The 22,273-nt window shown below is 46.0% G+C and overlaps 1 protein-coding gene across 1 annotated transcript in view; it reads left to right on the top strand.

Moving 5' to 3' along the window:
• The window catches only part of BLK (BLK proto-oncogene, Src family tyrosine kinase), a 45,084-nt gene that overhangs the window by 16,805 nt on the left and 6,006 nt on the right, over window positions 1-22,273 (top strand). Inside the window, exons 2-10 of the mRNA XM_072857754.1 lie at window positions 352-454; window positions 2,589-2,637; window positions 8,783-8,876; window positions 9,914-10,012; window positions 11,252-11,355; window positions 18,056-18,205; window positions 18,704-18,856; window positions 19,777-19,956; window positions 20,538-20,614. Coding sequence (XP_072713855.1) covers window positions 353-454; window positions 2,589-2,637; window positions 8,783-8,876; window positions 9,914-10,012; window positions 11,252-11,355; window positions 18,056-18,205; window positions 18,704-18,856; window positions 19,777-19,956; window positions 20,538-20,614 — 1,008 coding nt within the window. The 5' untranslated portion in view covers window position 352. The remainder of the gene's footprint in view (window positions 1-351; window positions 455-2,588; window positions 2,638-8,782; window positions 8,877-9,913; window positions 10,013-11,251; window positions 11,356-18,055; window positions 18,206-18,703; window positions 18,857-19,776; window positions 19,957-20,537; window positions 20,615-22,273) is intronic.

Consider the following 22,273-nt stretch of genomic DNA (forward strand, 5'->3'; position numbering starts at 1 on the left):
GTCTGCTCAATGCCAGCTGGGGATCTCTGCATTGGAGAGGGGACATATCCAAAGCAGTCATTTGTGCTCCTTTTTTTCTGGTGACTTACAGTGTCTGTCTGAGCCTCATCTGCAAAGTGTAAAACACCAGAGTTGTGTGGGAACAGAAAATATGGGGTTCACAATGTCCAAGGTAGTAGGAGGACTGTAGATGGAATGATTTTAGACTCTTCTCTCCACTGTCCCATTGCCCTGCATTCTCATCTTCTTCAACTTGTTCTTTATGAATGAGAAGACTGTTTTGTCCCTCAGTGCCTGCCTCTTTTCCCAAGAGCAGTCTCATTAAAAAGTCGTTTCTGGTCTTTCTTCCAGGATGGGGTTGCTCGGGAGCAAAAATCAGCTGGTGTCCAATGAGAAACATACTTCTGGAAGCAACCCAAAAAACAAGAGTAAACCTCCTCCCGCCCCACCCAAGGTAAGCCTGCAGTTATGTGTCCTTTTGGCATCCTCCATGGCTCAGTCAGTGTCTGGAGCGATGCAGGAAATACTTGTGTGTGCCAGCAGGAACTTGCGTACTTTCCTAAAATTGGGCCACCAGTTGGGAAATGTTGTTCAAGGGACAGAAAACAAATGTTTATGCCTGGCTTCCCCCCATGAGATTCTTAATATGGGGTGAACTGTTCAATCAACTCTTTCTTGCTCTAGGTTTTTTCTCTGTCAAAAAGGATGCCATTTTCTCTTTGGGGATGTGTTATGGCCGTGAATTGTCTGAGTGGGCTAGGAATGGTGGTGCTCTGAAAGGCTATGTCGTGTTGAGCCTGGCACAATTATTTGCACAAGCTGGACTGGAGAGCAGGGCAGAGGCCAGGGAGAGAAGGTGCAAGAGGACACTGCCTGTGTGCCCTGCATCGCCTGGACATAAGTCCTCCGAGCTGATCCCCATATCTCTTAGACAGGGCTGCTGCCCTCAGCTCTCTGCAACCCAAGCTGATGTTGCTGACTTGCAAATGGCACAAAGATGGGTCAGATTCAGGCTGAGATTCAAAGCTGCGAACCGCAATGGAAACTTTACCATCAGGGAGGACAACAGGTTCACTAAAGAGGGTCTACAACTAATCTGTGTTGGGGTGGGCTGAGAATCATGAATGCTAAGCATCTGCTGCTCCCTTGGAATTCATATGGCCTCTGCTTGCATGGATACTGATCAGAAAGACACTGGGTCAGGATTTAGGAGACCAGAAATGACAAACTCCTTGTTTAAGTTTTGTAAATCACTTTATCTATCTGTCTGTTGCTGTACGGAGGACATGAAGTTGTTTTCTCTTTTCTTGAGCTTGTCAGCACTGCATCCAGCAGCCAGCACAAGAGAAACTCTAGGTGCAACTGTCATGTGAAAACCATCTCAGGTCTTGAGCTCTGAGAGGGGGGAGGAATTGCCTATCATTGCTTTTGATGACAAGTGGAGATGTTTTTCACTCCTTTAGTTTCATTTCTGTGTTCTCCCATGGCTATGAAGTCCCGTTTTCATGACAGCAAATGTCAGATTGACCAAGAGGATGTTCTTTTCCTAAATTTCCTTCTCTCCAGCTCACTGGAGAGGAGCTACTATCAATGTAAATACAGTATCATCAATCACCTTCTGACACTCATTTTTTCTGCCACAGGCACTGAGATCTCACATGTCAGGGGAAGTCCTTATTTCTTTCAGTTAAATTAGAAAGGGCAGGGGGTGAGCAGCTCTCCCACCCCACACTGCTGCTAAGTAGGAGCTAAAGAGTGGTGCGGACAGAAAGCACTAGATGTTTTTAATTCAGCGTCTGTAGTTCACTCCTTTTGCATGTGTATAAAAATACCTGGCAGTGGTCAAACACCCACTTTAGTCATCAGGTACTGTACCTTGGACTGATCACAGGACTAGCGTTTGAAGTTGGGTAGAGGCCAACAGAGCCCACCTGGCCATTTCCATAGTATTAAACTCCTAGCCCACAAAACAAGGCGGTTGCATCCCAGTTGCAGAGTAGGAGTGGTCTATGGTCAATTGGCCACTCTCAGGGTCTGGGCCAAACCAAACTAGGGACCTTGTCAACATTTTAAAAGTGTACCTAGATGAGTTGCAGCACCTTGCTGCTGTTTAATTTGCTAATATAGTCACTGCCTCCATTTTTTGAACATATCCTTGAGCAAAGGGTATTCCATGAGCCTTGGGACAATTATGGCAAAGAGCATCCCAGGTTTTCTGCTTCAATAATATTGCAATTGTCATTTTTCAATGGGACCGTTCATGTCTCATCCCACATTGATCCGAAATCTGGCATCAGTGAACAAGCGTTAGATAAATCAGGGTCTAAATGAGTGGGTAGCAGATTTATGTTTTTATTCAGAGCGGAGCCAAGGATTATTCAAGATGACTGCCAAGACAGCTATGAACACATCATGGCAAAATGTGCTAAAGCCATCACAACACATACGGAGCCAGATGCAGCGGCTGTTGACTGACTACAGCGGGCTCTGGATCAGACTCCCACTCATCTGTGAAGCTGAGAGCAGGTCTTCCTGCAAATGCAGCGAAGTAATAAATGTCTTCTTTTTTCTTTCTGTTTCTACCAAAGGGCAGACAATTTATCAACATCTCTCATCTAAACCAAGCCTCTGTACAAGGTAAGTTTCTTAGCTCAATTGCTGTTTTCTTCGCCTTCCCATGGGGTTTTGCAAGGTAGTGGTCCCCCAACAGCAGGTCTTGAGAACAAGCCGTCATGTCACAGGCGTGCGGTTTCTGTATCTTTAGCATTGCCAGGCGAGGAGTTTATCAGTGTGTTTCGGAAGATTCAGTTTACATCACTAACTGTTTGTAGCTGCCAGTTTCCCTTGCTCATCAAAGAAATTAAGAGGGAAAAGCACTCCTTCTTCAATGGTTGAGCAAAGTGAGATCTGAGACATCAACTGCATGAGATTTCTCTGTCTGCTGCCCTGTCTGCAGCGTGGCAACTTGCGGATGCTGTATCCAGCCAGCTGAAAATTTCAGAGGAAATAACAGGCATCAGAGAGCCCAGAGAGACTACAAAGAGAATGAGAAGAAAGAAAAGAGTGTAAAATAAGGATGCACAGAGCCCCTGCTTGGACACTCTTTGTTGGCTTCATCCACCTGTGCAATTATCTGTGGGTCACAGACAGCATTTGGTAGATGATTGCCTTTTAGCAGGAAGCCCTCTGCTACCTCTGCCCAGCCTCCGACAGCGACCTGTATATATTTCTGTCAAAGAAGTTTTGCAGATTAAGGACAGAGAGAGAGAAAGAGAATTAGAAGAAGGCAAAAAATTGAGGACACTTGGAAGAAAGCAGTTAACAACACACAAAAGTTCCTCGTGTGGGTGAGAGTGTAGGATTAGGGGAGACAGGACATGAGGAAAGGAAAAAGTGGTGTGACAAATAAATAGGATGGGTGGAACAGCAGACCTAGGTCGTCTGAGGTCTTATGGATGATGATGGAGGGTCTCTGCCACGGGGCAGACAGGAACTCCTGCAATGTCAAAATGTTCTTCAAAATTGACATATGTTATGGAGATCAAATTTGTGGGAGGTGTAGCTCTTCAACCATGTGAATTGGAGTGTGTTTCCGTGGACGTACCATTTTTCCAGGAACCATGCTTTCTTTTGCAAAATTGTTTTTATGGCACATTTCCAAGTGGCCATGCTCTCCTACCTCCACAACCAAGCAGACATTACCAGTTTTTCATGGGGTTTTTATCAAGCTTCTCACTCTGGTGAGAAGCATAACAGAAGCTATCTTCAGGGAGGTGGCTTTTACTTCTGCTTCATGCCAGAAGGCAGAAGTGGAAAGATGCTAAAAAATGGATTAAGTACCATGTTAGCCATTTTCAGCTCTCAAAAATACTTCGGTTTGTTAGGTTCAGTTCCACTTTTGGAGGAATATTCACAATGACAGTCTGGGGAACTTCTTATTTTTCTTTACCAGTGCCTGAGTTTCCAGAAATGATGCTATGTCTGACTGTCCTGTGTGCCAAAATGGGCTGATAGGAACCATGCAAGATATTTGAGATATCTGAGAGGTTCTCATGAAAGAAGGCAATTCAAGTGAATAGATAGTGGAAGCACAAAATCCAGACAATTCTATCGTATAAAAAAATCAAAGAGCTGAATTATATCCTGTGGGAGCACTTCAAGTTCAATCAGGCAAAATTATTGACTACAGAAGTGTGACATGTAATGTAAAATCAAAACCTTTTTCTTTCAGTTTTATTTTGCTATTATATTTTTGCATTCCTTGCATTTTGATTTTTTTTTTTTCTGATCTCGGTGTTGTGCAACTTGTTCCACAGTTTCCAGCTTTCTTGCTGGTGCCTCAGAAATCTTTTTTTTTTTTTTTTATTGTTAACAAAAGCCTAATTCCTCCTGACATTATTTACCTTAATGGAAGTAATACAAAGGCAGGCAAGGAGTATATACCTCTGGGTTCAACTGCGCTGTTGGCAGCATTGCCAATCCACTTTTCACTTGGGGTAGGTTCTTCCATTGTGTGAGTCCCTCATTCATTGTACCGTGGTTCCCTAAGCACTCATGATGTCTTTAAGGTTGGCTCTATACCTCTATAGGGTCAAAACTTACCTTTAATTCTGCTCCTCTAAAGCTCCCGGCACAGCAAAGTCTTGGCCCATGATGGTGGTTCCCAAACACAACAGCTCCATTGCTACAGCTGCTGCTATTTGCTTGCATTGGATAGATAAGACACAGCAGATAGTAGAATAACCCCTGCCCTTGCCCCGCTAGCTGCTCACAGCTGGATTTAAGCACCACCGGTGGAGAGAGCTGGTTGGTTTGGGTGTTTGTCCTCAGGCATTATAACAACCTGCGACTGCACAAAGAATCGGTCTCTGTGCGAGGCCATTTCTTCTGATTGAGGAACTGCAACTTCATACAGCTCTTTCACTTGCTTTTGGCTAACCGTAGTATGAATAGGTCTGATTTTCAGGGGCGGGAGCTAAGCATGCTCTGGAAATTAAGGTCTTTTGAGGTATCTCAAGATGAGCATCAAAGGCCTCAGTCGTTTTTATTGTTGTTCCCTGAATATGGATTTGAGTTTGAAAGGAATGCTGTCAGAAACGTGCTTTTGAGCTTAATTGGAAATAGGAGGGGTTGTTTCTACCGAAAAGAGTGACTTTTCAATGAGAAATTAAAACTCCTCATCAAAAAGGGACATTGCCAATCAAAAGTAAAAGGGGAAGGAAGGTTAGAGGGAATTGCCCAAAGTGTTCAGATTTCCTAATAAAAAAGTCATGAGTTTGGGTCTGATATGATTTTATAAGGAAAGAAGAAATTATCTGCAAAAACATTCAGTGTCAAAACACAAGGCAGAAAGGTATTTGGCAGAAAGCACTCTTGCAGTGCAAGCCTGGATGTCCCAGGAGACATCTCCCACGCTGTCACACCTGGGCTTGCTGACCAGTTGGGAGATGCAACAGTCCCAGCCCACAGCCTTCTGCACCTTCCCCAGTGGGATCTAATGCTGTTCCTCTTGGTGACAGCAGCAATGAGGCTGGAGAGCCACCAGCAGCTGTGGGTTTTGAAGGCATGCTTTTCTAGCACACGTTTACCTTGGTGAACCAGCCCATGCCATGCTGAAATGGAAAGCTGGACCCATTTTCAGCAGCAATAACTCATAGTTCAGTGCACCCAGCCGGCCAACACATGTGCTGCGAGTTGTCATTTACCCCACAACCATCCTAGCATGGCTCTAAACCAATTCATGGTCCTCTGGGGGACCCTGGCACAGTCTCAGCCTGGCTCTGTAGCCGTAGGATGGTTGCAAATACCTTCCATTCATGACGGGGCGGTGGTGGGAAGACTGGTTGAATCATTTCTATTAAGCCATCGAACTGGCAGTCAGCCTATGCAAACTGAGCTGGTATCTAACTTTCCTGACAGCAGCTCTGAGCCAAGATGTATTTGGCTCACAATCAAAGTCTCTGGGCTGCTAGCATTATCTGCAAAGCAGTCAGTCCTAGCAGCCCCGACGGCTTCCCAGCTGTAGAGTCACTCATGTCCTAATTTGATCAAATAGGCCAAGAAAGTACTATCGACGCTGTTTCTCAGTGGGGTGACAGACTCAGAGACAGGAAGAGTCACTTTCATCATGAGATGGCAAACCTTCTGGCTTGAGCAGAGAGCTCTTTTCTTCTGGCTTGCTTAAGTGTGCAGTGTTTCTCAACAACTGTGTTGAGAAGGGGATAAGAGTTGATCATAATATTTTCTCCGCATATAAAACCTTTTTGTCCTTGCTATATTTGCTTCGTCTTTCTCCCTCTCTGCTTTTTGTTTTTTTGATTCATTTGTTTGTACTTACATCAGTTGCTTCAAGATCAAAACTACATTTTTCATTTTATTTTCTGGAATACACAGCCACTCCGTGCTTGAAGATGTTTACACATTTGCTTCTATTTTTCAAAGCAAAAGTGTGACCACTGCATTAGTTTACTTTCAAGAGGAGCAGGACGGTGCGTGTGGATGAGCACGTTTGTTGTGGACACCTTGCAGTAGGCACATGCTCAAAAACCTTGTATGTCAGAGAAGCCGTGTGATAACAACTTTCTCAAGGAGGCAACAAGAGTTTGGGTGCATTGCTAATGCCAAACACTTTGAGATCCTGCAAGGGGAAGCCCTAACCATGCAAGCTATTTTAAGACTTCAAAGCATTCTCCCTTGTGACGGATCATCCTTTTTCCCATACGTAGGAGAGAGTGAGGCTTTGCTGAAACCTCTCGTGGATCTCCAAGTTCCTCCTCGCAAGCCTGAGGGGAACTGCTCAGGGCTTCAGTTTACAAAGCTACATTTCCTCCCACGCTGACCCTTTCTCCTCCCTCCTCTCCAATAAATCGCCAGCAGAGCAGCAGCCAGGCCTTGCACAGACACAAAACCCAAGTTGTCCCAGAGACATGTTATCTTGCGATGACAAAGGGCCAGTCTGGCTCTCTTGCTGGTGGCATTATTTGAAAAGGTCACACAGAGAATGTGGCTTGACAGTCTGTTTTGAAAAATGCTAATAATAGACCGTCCATCAATCTCGGTGCATTATTAGGCTGTGTACAAGCTAAAACCTTTCTGCAGCAAATGGTCTCCTTTTTTCTTTCTTTTTTTTTCTTTTTTTCTTTTTATTCTTCTATTTCTTTTTTCTTTTTCTTTTTCTTTTTCTTTTTCTTTTTCTTTTTCTTTTTCTTTTTCTTTTTTTCTTTCTTTTTTCTCTTTTTCTTTTTCTTTTTCTTTTTCTTTTTTCTCTTTTTCTTTTTCTTTTTTTTCTTTTTCTTTTCTTTTCTTTTCTTTTCTTTTCTTTTCTTTTTCTTTTTCTTTTTCTTTTTCTTTTTCTTTTTCTTTTCTTTTTCTTTTCTTTTTCTTTTCTTTTTCTTTTTCTTTCTTTTCTTCTTTTTCTTTCTTTTTCTTTTTTCTTTCTTTTTCTTTTTCTTTTTCTTTTTCTTTTTCTTTTTCTTTTTCTTTTTCTTTTTCTTTTTCTTTTTCTTTTTCTTTTTTTCTTTCTTTTTCTTTTTCTTTTTCTTCTTCTTTTTCTTCTTTTTATTTTTATTTTTATTTTTCTTCTTTTTTTTCTTTTTCTTTTTTTTTTCTTTTTCTTTTTTTTCTCCTTTTTCACCATTGTGTTTTGGTTTGATTTTTGTGTTTGTGTGCATGTGCTGATCCTCCTTATAAAGCTCGTTCTGCCCCAAAATAGCTGCTCATTTCTGCTTCAGTAGCTGCGAGCCTGCAGAGCACATGTGAACGGTTGCACAGCCTCTCCGAGAGCAGCACCGGCACAACCCAGGCATGCAAACATAGCGATTCAGCTCCAGCCCGCAGAGTTCTGCCCCGGGGTGGGTTAGCAGCCTCGCAGCACACGTACCAGGTGGCAGCTTTGCCACACACAGCACGGCTTGCATGCACCAGAGAGAGAAAGTTCGTTTTGCTGTGCCAAAATTCAGGCTCGACTAACATGGCTGGAGTAAAAGCAACATGTTAGTGTAGGGGATGGGGACTCAGACCCACTCAGAGCTTTGGTCCAGGTGTGTTGCAAGCAAAATGGGAAACACAGAGCATCAGTGTTGTAGTTTAGAGCATCTAAAGTTCATCAGGGCCAGGGAGAGGGAAATGGATCCTGGAGCCTCCACCTCTCCCCTGGGAATTTCAGCTGGGCAGAGCAGCTGGGTGCTATAAAGGTGCTGGTTCGAAAGTAGCAGTGTGACTTAAACGTGGTGGCACATCTGCAAGGAACAGTGCATAAAAGGGATGGCAAGATACAGGCTGAGTCGAGAGCATCTGGAGGCAGAGTTAAATCCTAGCAATGGGCTCGAACAAGAGAAACCGAGATGATTTTATACCTTTTTCAGTCAAGAAAGCCTCATCTTTTTGAGTCAAATCCCAGAGCCACACTGGGAAATGTCGCTACAGCAGTTTTCATTTACTGCTGTGTAAAACTCAGGCCAAACACTGACAGGTTATTTATGACCCTTCTTATTCCACACAAACCCTTTTTTCTTGTTGACACACTGGATTTTGTGGATAGCGGGGTCTGGAGTGCTTTAAAAATGCATACACAGGAAACACTTTGGTGAATCAGCGTCAGTCCCTGAGCAGAGGTTGTGGTTGGCAGGAAAGCTGGGTTGGTGGAAAGCTTGGTTTTGGGGGGACAGGGGGGTTGACAGCCCTTGTGTGTGTGTGGAACAAAATGCCTTGCCATACTCCCAGATGTTCATCACCCCCCTAGCAGGGAACCAGCTGGATTCAGTGGTGCTGCTTCTTCTTTCAGATAATTTGGTTGTGATTGCACTGTACGATTTTCCTGCCTCAAGTGACCGTGACCTACAGCTGGTCAAGGGGGAGAAACTCCAAGTCCTCTCCAAGTAAGTGACCTGCTGCCAGAGGGAGGTTCAAAGATGAGCATGGTGAGGCTAGGAAATGGGGGACCTTGGTGTCAGACACCAATTTGCAGCTCACCAGAGCTGAGCCTGTGCCTTAGCTTTGCTCCAGAGTGGGACTCTGGGTACCCTCTTCTCTCTGCAAGGTGGACAAGGTGGCACTTCCATGCTTTCCTTGGGTTACGGATACTTTGGGGTGAGGTAGTGTCCCTCCCTGGATACTACTGGGACCTTCTTCACTGCCAGCCCGCGTGGGCGCAGCAGTAGCATAAATAACAACAATAACCTAGCTCCTGTTTCATATTTGTGCTGATCGTGCTTTTGCAAAGGATGTGGGTTGGGCGTAGTCAGAGGAAAGGACAGAATTGAGCCAGAGAGGTGCGTGGTTTCATTTCACCTTCTTCTCAAACTCACAAGAGAAGAGGCTGACAGTTCATAACAGGACAGAGGTGGGCTTTGGGTCCCCTGGTCGTTTGGCCTTGTAGGGCTGCTCCGTCCTTGACCTTCCTGTGAGGTGGTCTCCAGAGGTGACATTTCTCACCAAGATGCCATGGGCTGGGAGCCATGGGGCAGGGGAGACTGCTGGGTGAGGATGGCTTTTGGTCACAGCTGGTGGCTGAGTCAGTGGTGGGAGAGCAAAGCAACAGGGTGTCTGGCAGACAAAGGAAGGAGCAGAAAGGAGGAGCCCCAATGACTCTATGCAAGAGGCAAAATAAACCCATGGTGACCCAGATTTCGCTGCTCTGACCTGGGGCACGTAGCAGAGGTCTGGGTCTGTGGTCACTCTGCACTTCCTCTGCATTCATGGAAAGAGACTGTCACCTCCAGAAGTCCCTGAGAGACCAACAACCTTCAACCTGGTGGTGGTCCTAGGAAATTGAGAGGGACCTGTTGAGTGGATATAAGGAGTGCTGGCCTATTTGCAGTGCTCAAAAACCCAGAAACCATGCTGTCCCTGCAGCCTTAGCCTGTCATGAAACCTCTTCTGGTCACTCACACTTTTTCTTCTGCTTGCTTTGCAGCGAAGGGGACTGGTGGCTGGCAAAATCCCTCAGCAGTGGGAAGAAAGGCTATATCCCCAGTAACTTCGTCGCACAAGTGGACAGTTTGGAAGAGGAAAAGTAAGTACATAAGCTTATGAATGGTGAACACTGATGCAGTGCCCAGTCTCTCAACAAGCTATGGGCACAGCTTTACTTGACGGCAGGAAGATGTCACTGCTGGGCTGGATGCAAGAGGTCTGTCGTCTTCCCCAGCAATGCTACCCAAAAGTTCAGGAGAAGTTTTAAGCACCATGTGGGTGTGGAGCAAGGAGGATAAGTTGCTATGGGGAAAGTGGGCAAAGGCTCCTGTCCCATTGATTGCACCCGCCATGGAAAGCAAGGGTTTTGGGGAAAGAACATAAAGGTTGTGTTTGCACTGGTAAATTAGCAGTGCCAGGGGCCATCCTCTGGCCCCACTGGGTCATTTCACCCACACACATACTGTTAAACTTCCTCAGCCTCCAAGAGGGTGTCCATATGCAAACTGGGACTGGGAATCCCTCAGGAAGGGTGCATTGATCCAGGTCATGGGTGTGCCAGGGATGACACCAGCATTTTAATGGGGCAGACAACTGAGTGCCATTGCCCAGACCCACAGCCTGGGGCTGTTTGTTTCATTAGCCCAGATGCTGCATCCGTGTTTGGCCTCCTGCAAAGAGGATGGTAGGAAAGACTTGAGCCAAAAGGGTTTCTTATGCTTATAATACAAGCAGCAGAAGAAATTGTTTCCATGACTTATTCTCCTCTATGGCATTCAGCTATAAATGATCAACCCTGCTTGCAATCTCCTCATGTAGGGACCCAACCATCACTGAATTCAGCAAATATTTAACAGCGCAGAGAAATGTGGTTGGGACATAAATGCTCTTTGTATCCAAAGGGTACATTTAAATGGCTATAGGCACCTTATGCTCAGCCTCCAGCACACGTATCTGCTTTATACACAGCCTGCCTGGGCACTGCTCAGGGCTTACTCACTTGCCAGGTGAGCCATGGGTCCCTGTGTGCCTCAGAGGCTGTGCTCTGGCTGCATCTGCACCTCTCTCGTGTATGGGGTACTGCTTATACCATCTACTCCCTGCTCTGGCTGAATTGCTGGGCTGTGAAACAAGCCCAAAGTGACCGAAATCTGGTGTTAATCTACTGAAAACAGTCTATTACAGGCACTTTCCAGCAGATAAAAAACTATTTGCTGATAAAAACAACCCTCTGTTTCAGAGTGTAATGGTAAAAAAATGAACTAACTGGAAAAAATTTGGGGTTTTTTTTTAGAGCTTTTCCTTTTCAAACAATGATTTCTCCTTTTCTGTCTCCCAGGTGGTATTTTAAAACTCTGAGCAGAAAAGATGCTGAACGGCTGCTGTTGTCTTCTGGTAACAAAGTTGGCTCTTTCCTTGTCCGAGAGAGTGAAACCAGCAAAGGTGAGATATACAGAGCGAGGATAAGTCCTCATTATTGCCACGGCCTGGAAAAGCTTTCAGACCTGAGCTGCAAAGTTCAGCCATGTCAGTGCTTCTTGGATCTGGCTGGGCAAAATAGCGCTTGCGAGGCTCAGCAGGGCTGTAGAAGTGAGCTGGAGATTTGAAGGGCAAAGATTTGCTCATGATGCATCTCATATGTGTAGTTCAGGCTGTGGTAAAGGCTGGCTCTTGTCACCATAGTTCATGGCAGAGATGCAGGAACACAGATAAGCAGACAAGACTTTGAAAAACAAAGTGTAGAGGGTTTCTTTTCCTTTTCTCCCTGAGGAAATGTTACTTCTTTGGCAAATGGAGATTCTTTTACGCATTCTTGAAGAAGCATTTCTCCTGCTTGCAGCAGAAACTTGCAGAATTTTTTAAAAAGTCTTTTGATGAAATATTTTCCCAGAGGAAACATGTTTTTCCTGATAGTCTATAGCAGGGGGAACTGATGCAAACAAGGACTTTTGGAAGGGGACTGACGGTAGCAGGAAAGGTGGACTTCATCCACTTTCCTTCCCTATGAGTGTGACTGGCTTTTGAAGACGTGACCCAATGAGGATGGAAAGGGCAGAGCATTGTGGTCACTTCTCCTGGGCAGTGGATATAGTTATTAACCATAACACTTAACCGTGTAATTGCAACTTCTTTGTTCTGTGCTGTTAATTTGTAGACAGTCTGGAAGCTAGTTTAGGTTGTTGCATGGGATTTTCATATTGTTTCTTTCCTACTTTTCTCTCCTTGCGTCCTCTGGGCCAGCAAGTGTGTTTACAGCATGGAGGAAATGATGCTCATACTGGTCCCGTGGTTCTGCTCTGAACCAGCTTGTCACAGTAGTTCAGGAAAGTACTTCAGTCTTGCTGTGCTTTGGTTTCTTTCCTGATAAATGGATATAGGAATCTTTCCTTGCCACATGGGAAAAGGTGGTTTGTACCTTCCTAATAGATCATTAGAGACTTGGAGCATCCATCTGAAGTAATATGGGACCTTCTTTTCCTTGACTTGCTTCCCAGATGCTTCTACAAGGCCCTGGCCAAACAGTAAGAGTGGGAACAGATAGACTGGATCCTCCATTTTACAACTAGTTCTTGCCTACGGTAGCATCTCCTTCTTTCTTTCTTGTCTCTGTTTTCTCCCATTCACATGGGAGGTCTCCAAAGCAGTGTCTGTCCCTTCCTCTGTGGCTGTATCGTTACCAGTAAATTAAATAGTGCCAGAGCCTGGATGCAACAGCTGAGTCATCCACGCAGTCTCCGTGCAGGTTTTGCCCTGGTGTCCATCAGGCACCATTCCTAGTAGTTAATTTGAGTGCAGTCACCCTGTGTTGGAGGCTGAGAGAGTTTCATGGTGTGGATGTGACCCCAGGGCTAGAAAGCAGGCTCTGGCATGGTATAGTTTACTCACAGATGTAGTCTGAGTCCTGGCTGTGTTGCAGACCTGGACATCCCAGCCACCTCCAACAGCAGGATTTGACAAATAGAATCAAACTGGAGTGCTGGCCTTGATCTGCTGTGATATCTAGTGTGCTAAGTGGGGCAACAAGATGCTCATCTTCCTGTAGCCCTCCCCCTCCAGCCAGCAGACAGGGTGCTGTGTTAGCATTATAGCAGCCTACTTTGACTTCCCACCCTGCCCCATGCCTGGGCTCACCTCCACATGTCCCTGCTGAGCTGATGCCAAGTAGGAGGGCTGCTTTCCATGTGGATTTGCAGTTTTCAGAATTTTTAGGGAACATTCGGGTCAGAAAACAATGAAGAAACTTGTTTCTAAGCATTTCCCTTTACAAGTAACTTATTCTGCTTGCATATTGGTTTCCCCACTGCCTTTGTGGTGCCTTTGAAATGACCAGGCTTGGACTAGTCACCACATGCTGCTCTTCTGTTATCCCCTTCCCACTCTCCCCTTTGTTTGCTGGGATATTTTGGTAGCTGTCATGACTGTGCATTGCACCCAGGAATGGTAGGAAGCAACACACATGCCGTGCACAAGCCCAGCAGACACTTGTGCATTGTATCTGAAGGGCTAAGAAGGGATAAGGCCTTCTGTCCACCATGATCCTAGTCTTTGTGGCATCTCTAGATGCCGCACATGGATGGGATCAGACCTTTCCCTATACTTGCTCAGGACAATTGTCCCCAGCTTCTTCTAGCCATGAGCTGCAAGCACAGGATGAAATCATTCCTTGCAGTTCCCTGGCACGTGGTTGGGTCTAGGTCACACGAGGCTTGGGCAGAAGTGTTGGAGTCCTGAGATTCAAGGAGAAATAACCAGGCTAGACACAGTCTTTAATGCCCTGTCTCTGATGGCTAGAAGCAGACTTACCTGGATGCGTGCAATACTCTGCATTAGCAGATGTGGCGTGTTCCACTCCATGGAAGTCCCATGTTAGTCCAAAATCATCAGAGATCAGCTTCTGCTCTGAAATGTGAGTCTCACCTGTGCCTTTTCTGATGTTTAGTATTCTGTCCCAAAATATGGCTGTTATTCCTTCAAACACCTCATCCTTCTCTGAATCATCCTATGTGTTCAGCTTCTACCTGAATACCCTGTACCTTAACTGCCTGAATGGCCATGGTGACACCATTTGATCTGTCTTAACCACAGCTTCCTCCTCTCTAAAAATAAGGGCAAAAGAGAAAGCCCTGCATCTTCAAGTGTGCCATGAAGCTGAGTTCACTAATGTAAAGTTCACTGTGACCCACCACGAGATGTCCAGAGCAATGCCATGGAATTAACCCTGCCCTTCGAACCCCACAGGTTCTTCCAATTTTCCTCCTCCACGACATATATTTTCATTCACTTTGCACATCATCAACAACATTTGACCTTCAGGGCCGAGCACAGAATCAAGCTAAGGGCAGTAGCCCCCTTAGCTGCATGCACTGGAAGGTGGTTGTCTCATAGTGGGTTGTCTCAGTCATAGCAGGATTCATTCTGCACCTTGCCTAAGAGCAGCCCCTATTCACAGCCCATCCTAAGCAGTGTCTCGTTTTGCTCATGGTTAAAGATACTGAAGATCTGCAAAGCTGGGGGCTTTACTTTCAGCCAACAATTTGCAGAGGCCATGAAAAGCACATACAACATCCCGGGATGATGGGTCCTTGCAAGACAGTGTGGGAAGCAGACCAGCAGTGAAATCATTGATGGAGAGCTAGCCTTGCCGAGGCTGCTGGAAATAAACAAATCTTCCCCCGAAGTAATAATCATTCTGAAACCTGCAGGAACGCAGTTGCACAGCTGTGCCGAGTCACGAACTCTTGGCTCGCAGCAAGATTGCTGTGTCTGTGCTCCAGGCAGGAGGGACCTTGCAGAGCTCAGCTGCCATATCCAGCTAAGCTCCTGCGTTTCCCATCGGGAAGGAGTTAAGAGCCTGATGAAGCCTGTAGGAACAGGGGATGCCACATGTGCAATGTGAAAGTGCGACTCAGTCTGAGATGCAGGCATCAAAATGTAGATATTGCACGTGGTAGTTGCCTGAGCTCCTGCTGTAGCCAGTAGGGCTTGATTTGGTTGCCAAACCCTGAACGTCTTGGAGTCATCTCCAGGTGCTCCACTAGAAGGTGTGGTTTTGCACCATATGTGCCAAGCCCATGTAGATGTCCCAGAGCATCTCAGGTGGTACCAGACACCCATGTTTAGGTGACTGAACCAGCCCTAGGTATGATATGAAGTTGAATCCCATCCTTTGCACCTTCTGTTGCTCTTTCCCATACAAAACTTGCCACCCTTTAAACAGAAAGAACCTGAGAGCTCTTGTAGGATGGTTTTGGGATCCCAGACCCAGAACAGGAGGGTCTGAGCCCCAGAGCTGCCCAGGGCAAGATTTGGTTGTGCTCACACTGCTCTGAGCTGGTGTCGAGTGCAGGTGGGGACCTCTGTGTGTCAGCCCAGGTCTGTGCTGGGATGCGATGCAGGACTTTAGGACGGGTGAATGTCCCTTGGGGTTGAGGAGCAAGAACTTCTTTCGGCTATCCTGGCTATCACTGGGGGAGATCAGGAGTTCTGCCATCTGTCCCACTCCACTTAACTTTTTTCATTTGCTGCTGTCATTGGGAGAAGAGAGAATCGAAGCTTTTCAGCCCTAGTGCTTTGCCTTTACACTGCAACTCCCGAGGAAAGAGTAATCGGCCACGGTGAATGACTCACTCCAGCAAACTAAACTTTGACTTGGGGTAAAATACAAGCATTAGCTCTAATGACAGAATAATTATTAACATTGGTAGTAGGCAGCTGATAGATTGGCCTGGAGGGTGCCTGGAGCCCCTATCACCTCTGCATGCTGCGTGTCACTGGTTTGAAAGATGCAAGAGGGTTTAAAGAGTCAGTGGGGTCTGTAGAGGAGGTCCTGCAGGACAGCAGGCGTTTTGGGTGCAAACACACCAACAAACAGACCAGGTCTCCTCTTCTCTGCTGACTTTTGGCCCCCAGGCACCCACTTGCACACATGTTGGTCATTAATTCCTGCGCTCCCTTCTGCAATGCTGTCTGTCGTCAGTACAGCTGGGTTCACACCACGTTTGGCTCCGTCCTCTAGCAGGCCTTGCATTGTAAAAATCCCACACATACCCTAAAGCCACGTCCCAGGCATGCAAAGCACCCTCTTGGACTTGTGCCATATAAGCCCAGCACTGATGGGCTGCAGCCTGGCCTGCACATTATTTCAATCACTTTGGAATTAAAATAACATCATCATCAACAACAATAATAGAAGTTAATAATAAGAATAAGAATAAGAATTACATCAGTTTATTATTATATAAGATATTATTTATAAGTTTATAAACATCTATTATCATTATTGTTGTTGTTGTTGGTTTTGTTATTACAATTATTATTACTTACAACTTAGGGCCACATAGGTACCACAGAGGAGCCAGAGGAGGTCTGGGACCAAGTGCTAGGGAGTGTGAATGTGACTAATCCACTCTAGGACTTGTGCTGAGCACTGCGAACACGAGTCACACCAACACCTCTCTACACCCACCAGGGACCACAGACCACTCCCTGAGAAAGTCACCCTTTGGTCACTGAGACAGACTGCAAAAATGAGCCATTCCTTTGCCCTTCCCTGGTTTTTGTTGCCCTCTTGAAGGTGCTGCAGGGCTGCTTCTCAGAGGTTCAGCTGCAGGAGTGATAGAGCCAAAAGGGCTTCTCAGGTCTGTCTTTTGCCTGACCCTCGTGGTGAAGGAGAGTTTCAGAAGAGCAACCTCTGTTGAGAAAAAGCCTACCATGCTGAGACTGTGTGCTTCCAGTCTTGAGGTTCCTTGGCTCTGCATTTAAACCAGCAGGTCTTCCATGAACATTATGCTACCACATCTCATAGTCTGGTCTCTGCAGAAAGGGAGTCCCCTCAAAGCAACTGCTAGGACTAGGAAAAACTTTAGATTCTCCCAAATCCTGCTTGTAAAGATTTATAATCACTGCAACAGAGCAAATATCCACAGAGGTGGTTCTCTTTTGTTACTTTTTTAAAAATGCAAATGGTTTCCAGCTGCAGTGTAGGGAACTGCTGGTGCTGTGATGGAGAAACACCAGCCAGTGAGCGTTATATGTCAGCAAACTTTCCTCTCGCATACAGGATTAGAGTTTCAGAGTCACTGTGGAAGGCCCCACTTCTGCTTATGATCCTACATGACAGATACATACTTTTTAACATATATAGCCTCACCTTTTCAAACATTTAAAAAGGCAGCCTGTCAACCCGGGTGACGTATTAGACATCTAACAGCCCAGCAGGCTTGTAACAACTTACTCCGGAAATATGATCCAGACAAAGGGAAAAAAAACATTGCTAAGCTGTATTGAAATTTACGCTGACATAGCCTGGAAGTTGCTGCTCTGTAGCAACATCTAGTGATGTTTTTGTGCACAAAACCCCCCCCCCATGGTTTAGATTATAAACCCATTATAAGAGGACAACAGCAGGTTGGAACGGCAGATTGATGAGTAGCTCCCTCGAGGTCAAAAGGCATCTGAATCTAGACGTGAATCTAGATGTGGTTTAGCCACGGTCACAAGTTTATGGCTGAACAAGGCAATTCTCCTGCACCCCTCTCTGTACCTCCCAGCTGAACCACTGACCTTGGCACAAGGGTTATAGGGGATAACAGGGACATGGGGACCCTGCATAATGCTGAGAAGGGACACATATCTCTTGACCATATCTCTCCCACTAACCAAAATTCTGGTTGTGCTGGTGGGGTGGTTCAGCTTCTTGTCAGTCCTGCATTTGTACATACTGGTGGGACTGCAATCACTTGTTTTGTCCAGATGAGATGGTGGGGTTGACAGAGCTCAGGCAGGAGATGTGGAGCTGTGGCAAGACCATCATGACCTAAGGTGTGTCTGATTGCTCTGGCTGGAGATGTGCTATGGACTGCCATATTGCTTCCCTGGGGCTGCTGGCCACAGCTTAGGCAGATCTTATTCAACCAAGCCTTGACAGGCCCAGTTAAGCTCTGATGAACCTTTATCCTCTCCACTTGCCTTGGAGAGAGGGAAGTTTGTAGCTTTGCAGTCTGGTGGGACTTGCCCTGAGAAGGCATCAGCAAGGGCTGGGAAAGGTGTCTGCAGCTGCAGGCAGGCAAGGAAAGAGGACATAGCTGGTCCCTGGGTCAGGTCCTACCTGTCCTCATGGTTCCCTCTTCTGCACATTCTCCAGGTGCCTATTCCTTGTCTGTGAGAGACAGCGACTCTGCTCACGGGGACATCATCAAACACTACAGGATCCGCTCCTTAGATGGCGGAGGGTATTACATCTCCCCCAGGATGGCTTTCTCCAGCCTGCCAGAGCTAATCCATCATTACAGCCGTAAGTTGTTTGCCTTCCCTAATGGGTTTGTCTCCTAGCAGAAGGTGGGAATGTGGACAGAGGGAGGACAGGCTTACTAGCCACCACCATCACTCCATCTACTCTCATGGGCAAGGTGTGCTTCGCCAAGGAGAACCTGGGCAGCCATGTCCTATCTTTCATCCTAGGGCATTGTGAGGGTGAGCTCTGTCCACAGCCCTATAACCCGGGAGTGTGTCCCATCAGGAAAGGAAAGAGATGAATGCTGAAGGATATACAGGAGAGATGCTTGCGAAGCAGGATTTGTACTTGCTGGGCAGGAGAATTTGCCCCTCTATGGCTCCCTTTGAGCTTTTTCCTTTCATTGAGTCCATTCTGGGTGCCTTGATCCCTGTGGCTGAAGCATTTGTGTGGTCGTGGAGGTTTCCCATGGGTTGACTTTTTCCTAGCATGTGTGGATGGAGGAGGAGGTTAGCTCTGCTATCCCATTGAACTGTCCTGTGCTTCATCCTCGTACAGAGAAAGGGGATGGCCTGTGCCAGCGACTGACAGCTCCATGCATATCCCTGGTTCCCCAGAGACCCTGGGCACAGGACGAATGGGAGATCCCACGGGAGTCTCTGAAGCTTGTGAAGAAACTTGGCAGTGGGCAGTTTGGGGAAGTGTGGATGGGTAAGTATAATTTCCCCCATTCCAGGAAAAAAATATATAAACAGAGGAGATGGAAAGCCCTCTTTCCCTAAGACAGGACTAGTCTGGGCTGGGAGATCCTAAAGTATAAACACATATTTATGGGTACACACGCAGCAGTAGATGCCATACTCCTGGGAAGGACCAGACAGGTTGTGTTTGCACAGATCAGTGGTTGAGCATGGGTTTCATAGGCTAGATGCATGTGAGGGGTGTTGAAGTAACTATACACTCATCTCCTGAGACATGCTTTTGTTCTTCCTGAGAATCCTGGGCATGGTTGTAGGATCCTAAGTCACACACAGCAGGGTACCTGGGTGACACTATCCCACTTTTTCTGCTTCCCTGTTCCACTTTATAACCCAGATCTGAATCCCTTATGCCTTCCTGCCCACTGCTAATCATTGGGAAAGGAAATGGGGTGAGCTCAGCTTCCTTTGCTGTCCTTTTTGTGGTTGCCTGTTGCCTTGGCAATTGAGATTGTGGACAGGACCAGACTGAGTTGACATCCTGACTGCAGAGTCCTGGCTTTCTTGATGGTGTTTGGATTATTTGAGAACCCAGCTGGTGGGAGGCCGCAGGGGTTTCATCCAGAAAGAGTCTTGCCGGGCTGGGAGGATGGGCTCATCGCATGAACGTCCATGACCCAAAGCGGGGATGATCCCTGACAAAGCCACATGGATTGACAGTTGTGCCGTGTCTCTCCCTTCTCCTCTCATACCTGCTGGTTGCTCAGAGCCCACTGGCACTGAGATTTACCACTCATTTCTCGCTGGGAGATTGAAAGTTGTTACTGAGGTTTTCTGCTCCCTGACCCACAAGCTCTTCTGTTCCTTATTGCACAGCGTGACAGAGCCCATAGAGAGGCCGAAATTCCTCAATGCATCATTATCTTTCTGCAGGCTACTACAAGAACAATATCAAGGTGGCTGTGAAGACCATGAAGGAGGGCAGCATGGATCCTGATGCCTTCTTGGCAGAAGCAAACTTGATGAAGAAGCTCCAGCATAACAAACTAGTCCGGCTATATGCAGTAGTCACAAAGCAGCCAATCTATATTGTGACAGAGTACATGGCCAACGGTAAAGAACCTCATGGAGCTTTTTTGTTGGGTTTCTGCAAAATCAGGTCAACGAGATGGATGGTACTCCCATCATAAGGGGGGTGGGGAGGAGGGCATTGTACCAAATCTGTAAGCGGAAGGACTAAGTGACCACAAGTTTGTTTCTGGTACTGGCACGGACTTTCTGGGCGATGAAATCTTGCTTCTTGCAGTCTCATATTTCATAAGCTACTTTGCAAGATGGTGATGCTCCATTTGAAGAGTATTTAAAGTTTTCATCTCCACTGTTCCTACTGGAAGCTTGTTTCAGATTTTTACTCCCCTCATGGTGAAATTGTCCTTTCTTTTGCCCCTCTTGACTATGAGGCTTTGAGTGAAGAATGCCCAGCAGTTTGTAAAAGGTCTGTGCAAAACAGAGGAGGGAAATGGGCTGCTTTTGGGAACTTTCCTAATGGAAGATGTTCCAGCGGACACCCACTGTGGTTCCTCAGATTTTCTCTAGGATGCAGGCAGATTTGTTGCATATTTCAGAGAAGCAACAGGGAAAGCAAATATATGGGTTTATTCAGAAGAGTCATAGCAGTCTCTCCTCTTTTGCAGGGTGTTTGCTGGATTACTTGAAGACAGAAGAAGGATGTCAACTGAATCTCCCAAAACTCATTGATATGTCTGCTCAGGTTAGTGAACAGCCTCTGGGAAACAGCCTCAAGACCATGATTTGTTATTGCCTCAGTGAAATTCTTGCAAGTCTGAAGTCTGTCAGAGTGTCGATTTCACAGAGAAAAACAGCACCTCCTGGTGTGCTCTCTTAGGGTTTCTCTCTCAGCCCTCGTGTTGATGTGCATGTCAGCTTAGCAATGCTCTGCTGTCCTTAGGACAGCCTCTGGGGAACTTAGTGCAGTGCTAGAGAACTGGGGTTTGGTTTTTGGTTTTTGGGTTTGTTTTGTTTTGTTTTTCTGGCTTGCTGAGCAGGAAATAAGTTTTTTTCTCTTTTTACCAAAAGGAAGAAAAAGCTCAACAGAGAGATTTTCAATGTAGAGACACGCTGGCTTTCAGCAGTTCGTCCCTTCTGATGATTAGGCATAAAGGATATTCTGACCCTCAAATCTGAGAATATTGCTCCTTATGAGAACAAACGTTTGCCTTTGTAGGGTTATTTCCCTCTAAGCATCCCCAGGCTGTAAATGTTAGCAGTTGCAGCTGCACCATAACATTTTACTCCAGAAGTGCATCTAACCTCAAACAGGCCAAAGTTAGGAAACCACCACTGGAGTGGCAGCATCTTGGCAACAAGTTGTACGTGAAGGATGAGATTGGCAAAATCACTCCACTTTGGTCCTAGCCAGCTGTTGACAGAGTTTGGCTCACCCAGAGCAGAGCTAGGCTAATTTTGGAAATATTGGAAAAAAACCATGAAGCATCAGTGTGACGGCTGAATACAGTTATTTTGATGTGCAGGTCTGGGATTTACCCATAAGATTACTTGGCCTCTCTGAGTCAAAGAGCCTGAGCAAACAACGGGTAAAGGCTGGCCACTTGGTTCCAGCCATCGTACAGAGTTATTTTATAATGTATTAAAAACTGGAGAATCTTAATATTTGAGCAAATGTTCTATGATATCAAAAGATTTTCCTTCTTGACTCAGCCAGGATTAAAATATTTAAATACTTTAAAGCAGTGTCCCCATCTGTCATTTTTATTTTCCTGCACCCTTCAAAGGGGTGCAGAGGAACATGTTTCAGTGCCTTCCCTCTTCACTACTGATAAATATTCCGTATGTGCAGCTTTATCTTTGTTGTCTGTGAGAGGTTATGGGGCCAACTGCAGCCTCCCTGTTTAGTATCTTTCCCTTAATTTCTTCCTTCTTTCCCTCCTTCTCTCTTTACCTCCCCACTTCCCTCCATCCCTTTTTCATTCTTTCTTTCCTTCTCTTGAAAAGTATAAGCTGTGGTTTGTTTTAAATTCCTGATGATAAGCAGAATGGTCCAAATTCATCCATATTACAGAGCCCTTTGGTTTGGTGGGAGCATTACCCCAGAGACTGGCTTGATGCATTTCTATGCAAGAGGAAAGTGCTGTATCCACAGCAATCTGCACTCAGCTATAGTCACAGAGCAAAGCTGTTGGCCAACATTATACCCAGCTTTGAGGCAGGGACAGCAGAAGCTATGAGTATTCATGCATTTATTTAACACAACATTATAACTTGCATTGAGCATGTGGAATAATGAAGCATTTCCAGGCAGGTGTGTGGAAGCATATGGGGAGAGGTCAGTGATCTTGTCTGTCCCAGGCACGAGGGTGGTATAGGTCTGACGACACGGTGGCTGCAGGAA

This window comes from Ciconia boyciana, chromosome 3 (assembly GCF_034638445.1).
Source record: "Ciconia boyciana chromosome 3, ASM3463844v1, whole genome shotgun sequence".
Classification (NCBI taxonomy): domain Eukaryota; kingdom Metazoa; phylum Chordata; class Aves; order Ciconiiformes; family Ciconiidae; genus Ciconia; species Ciconia boyciana.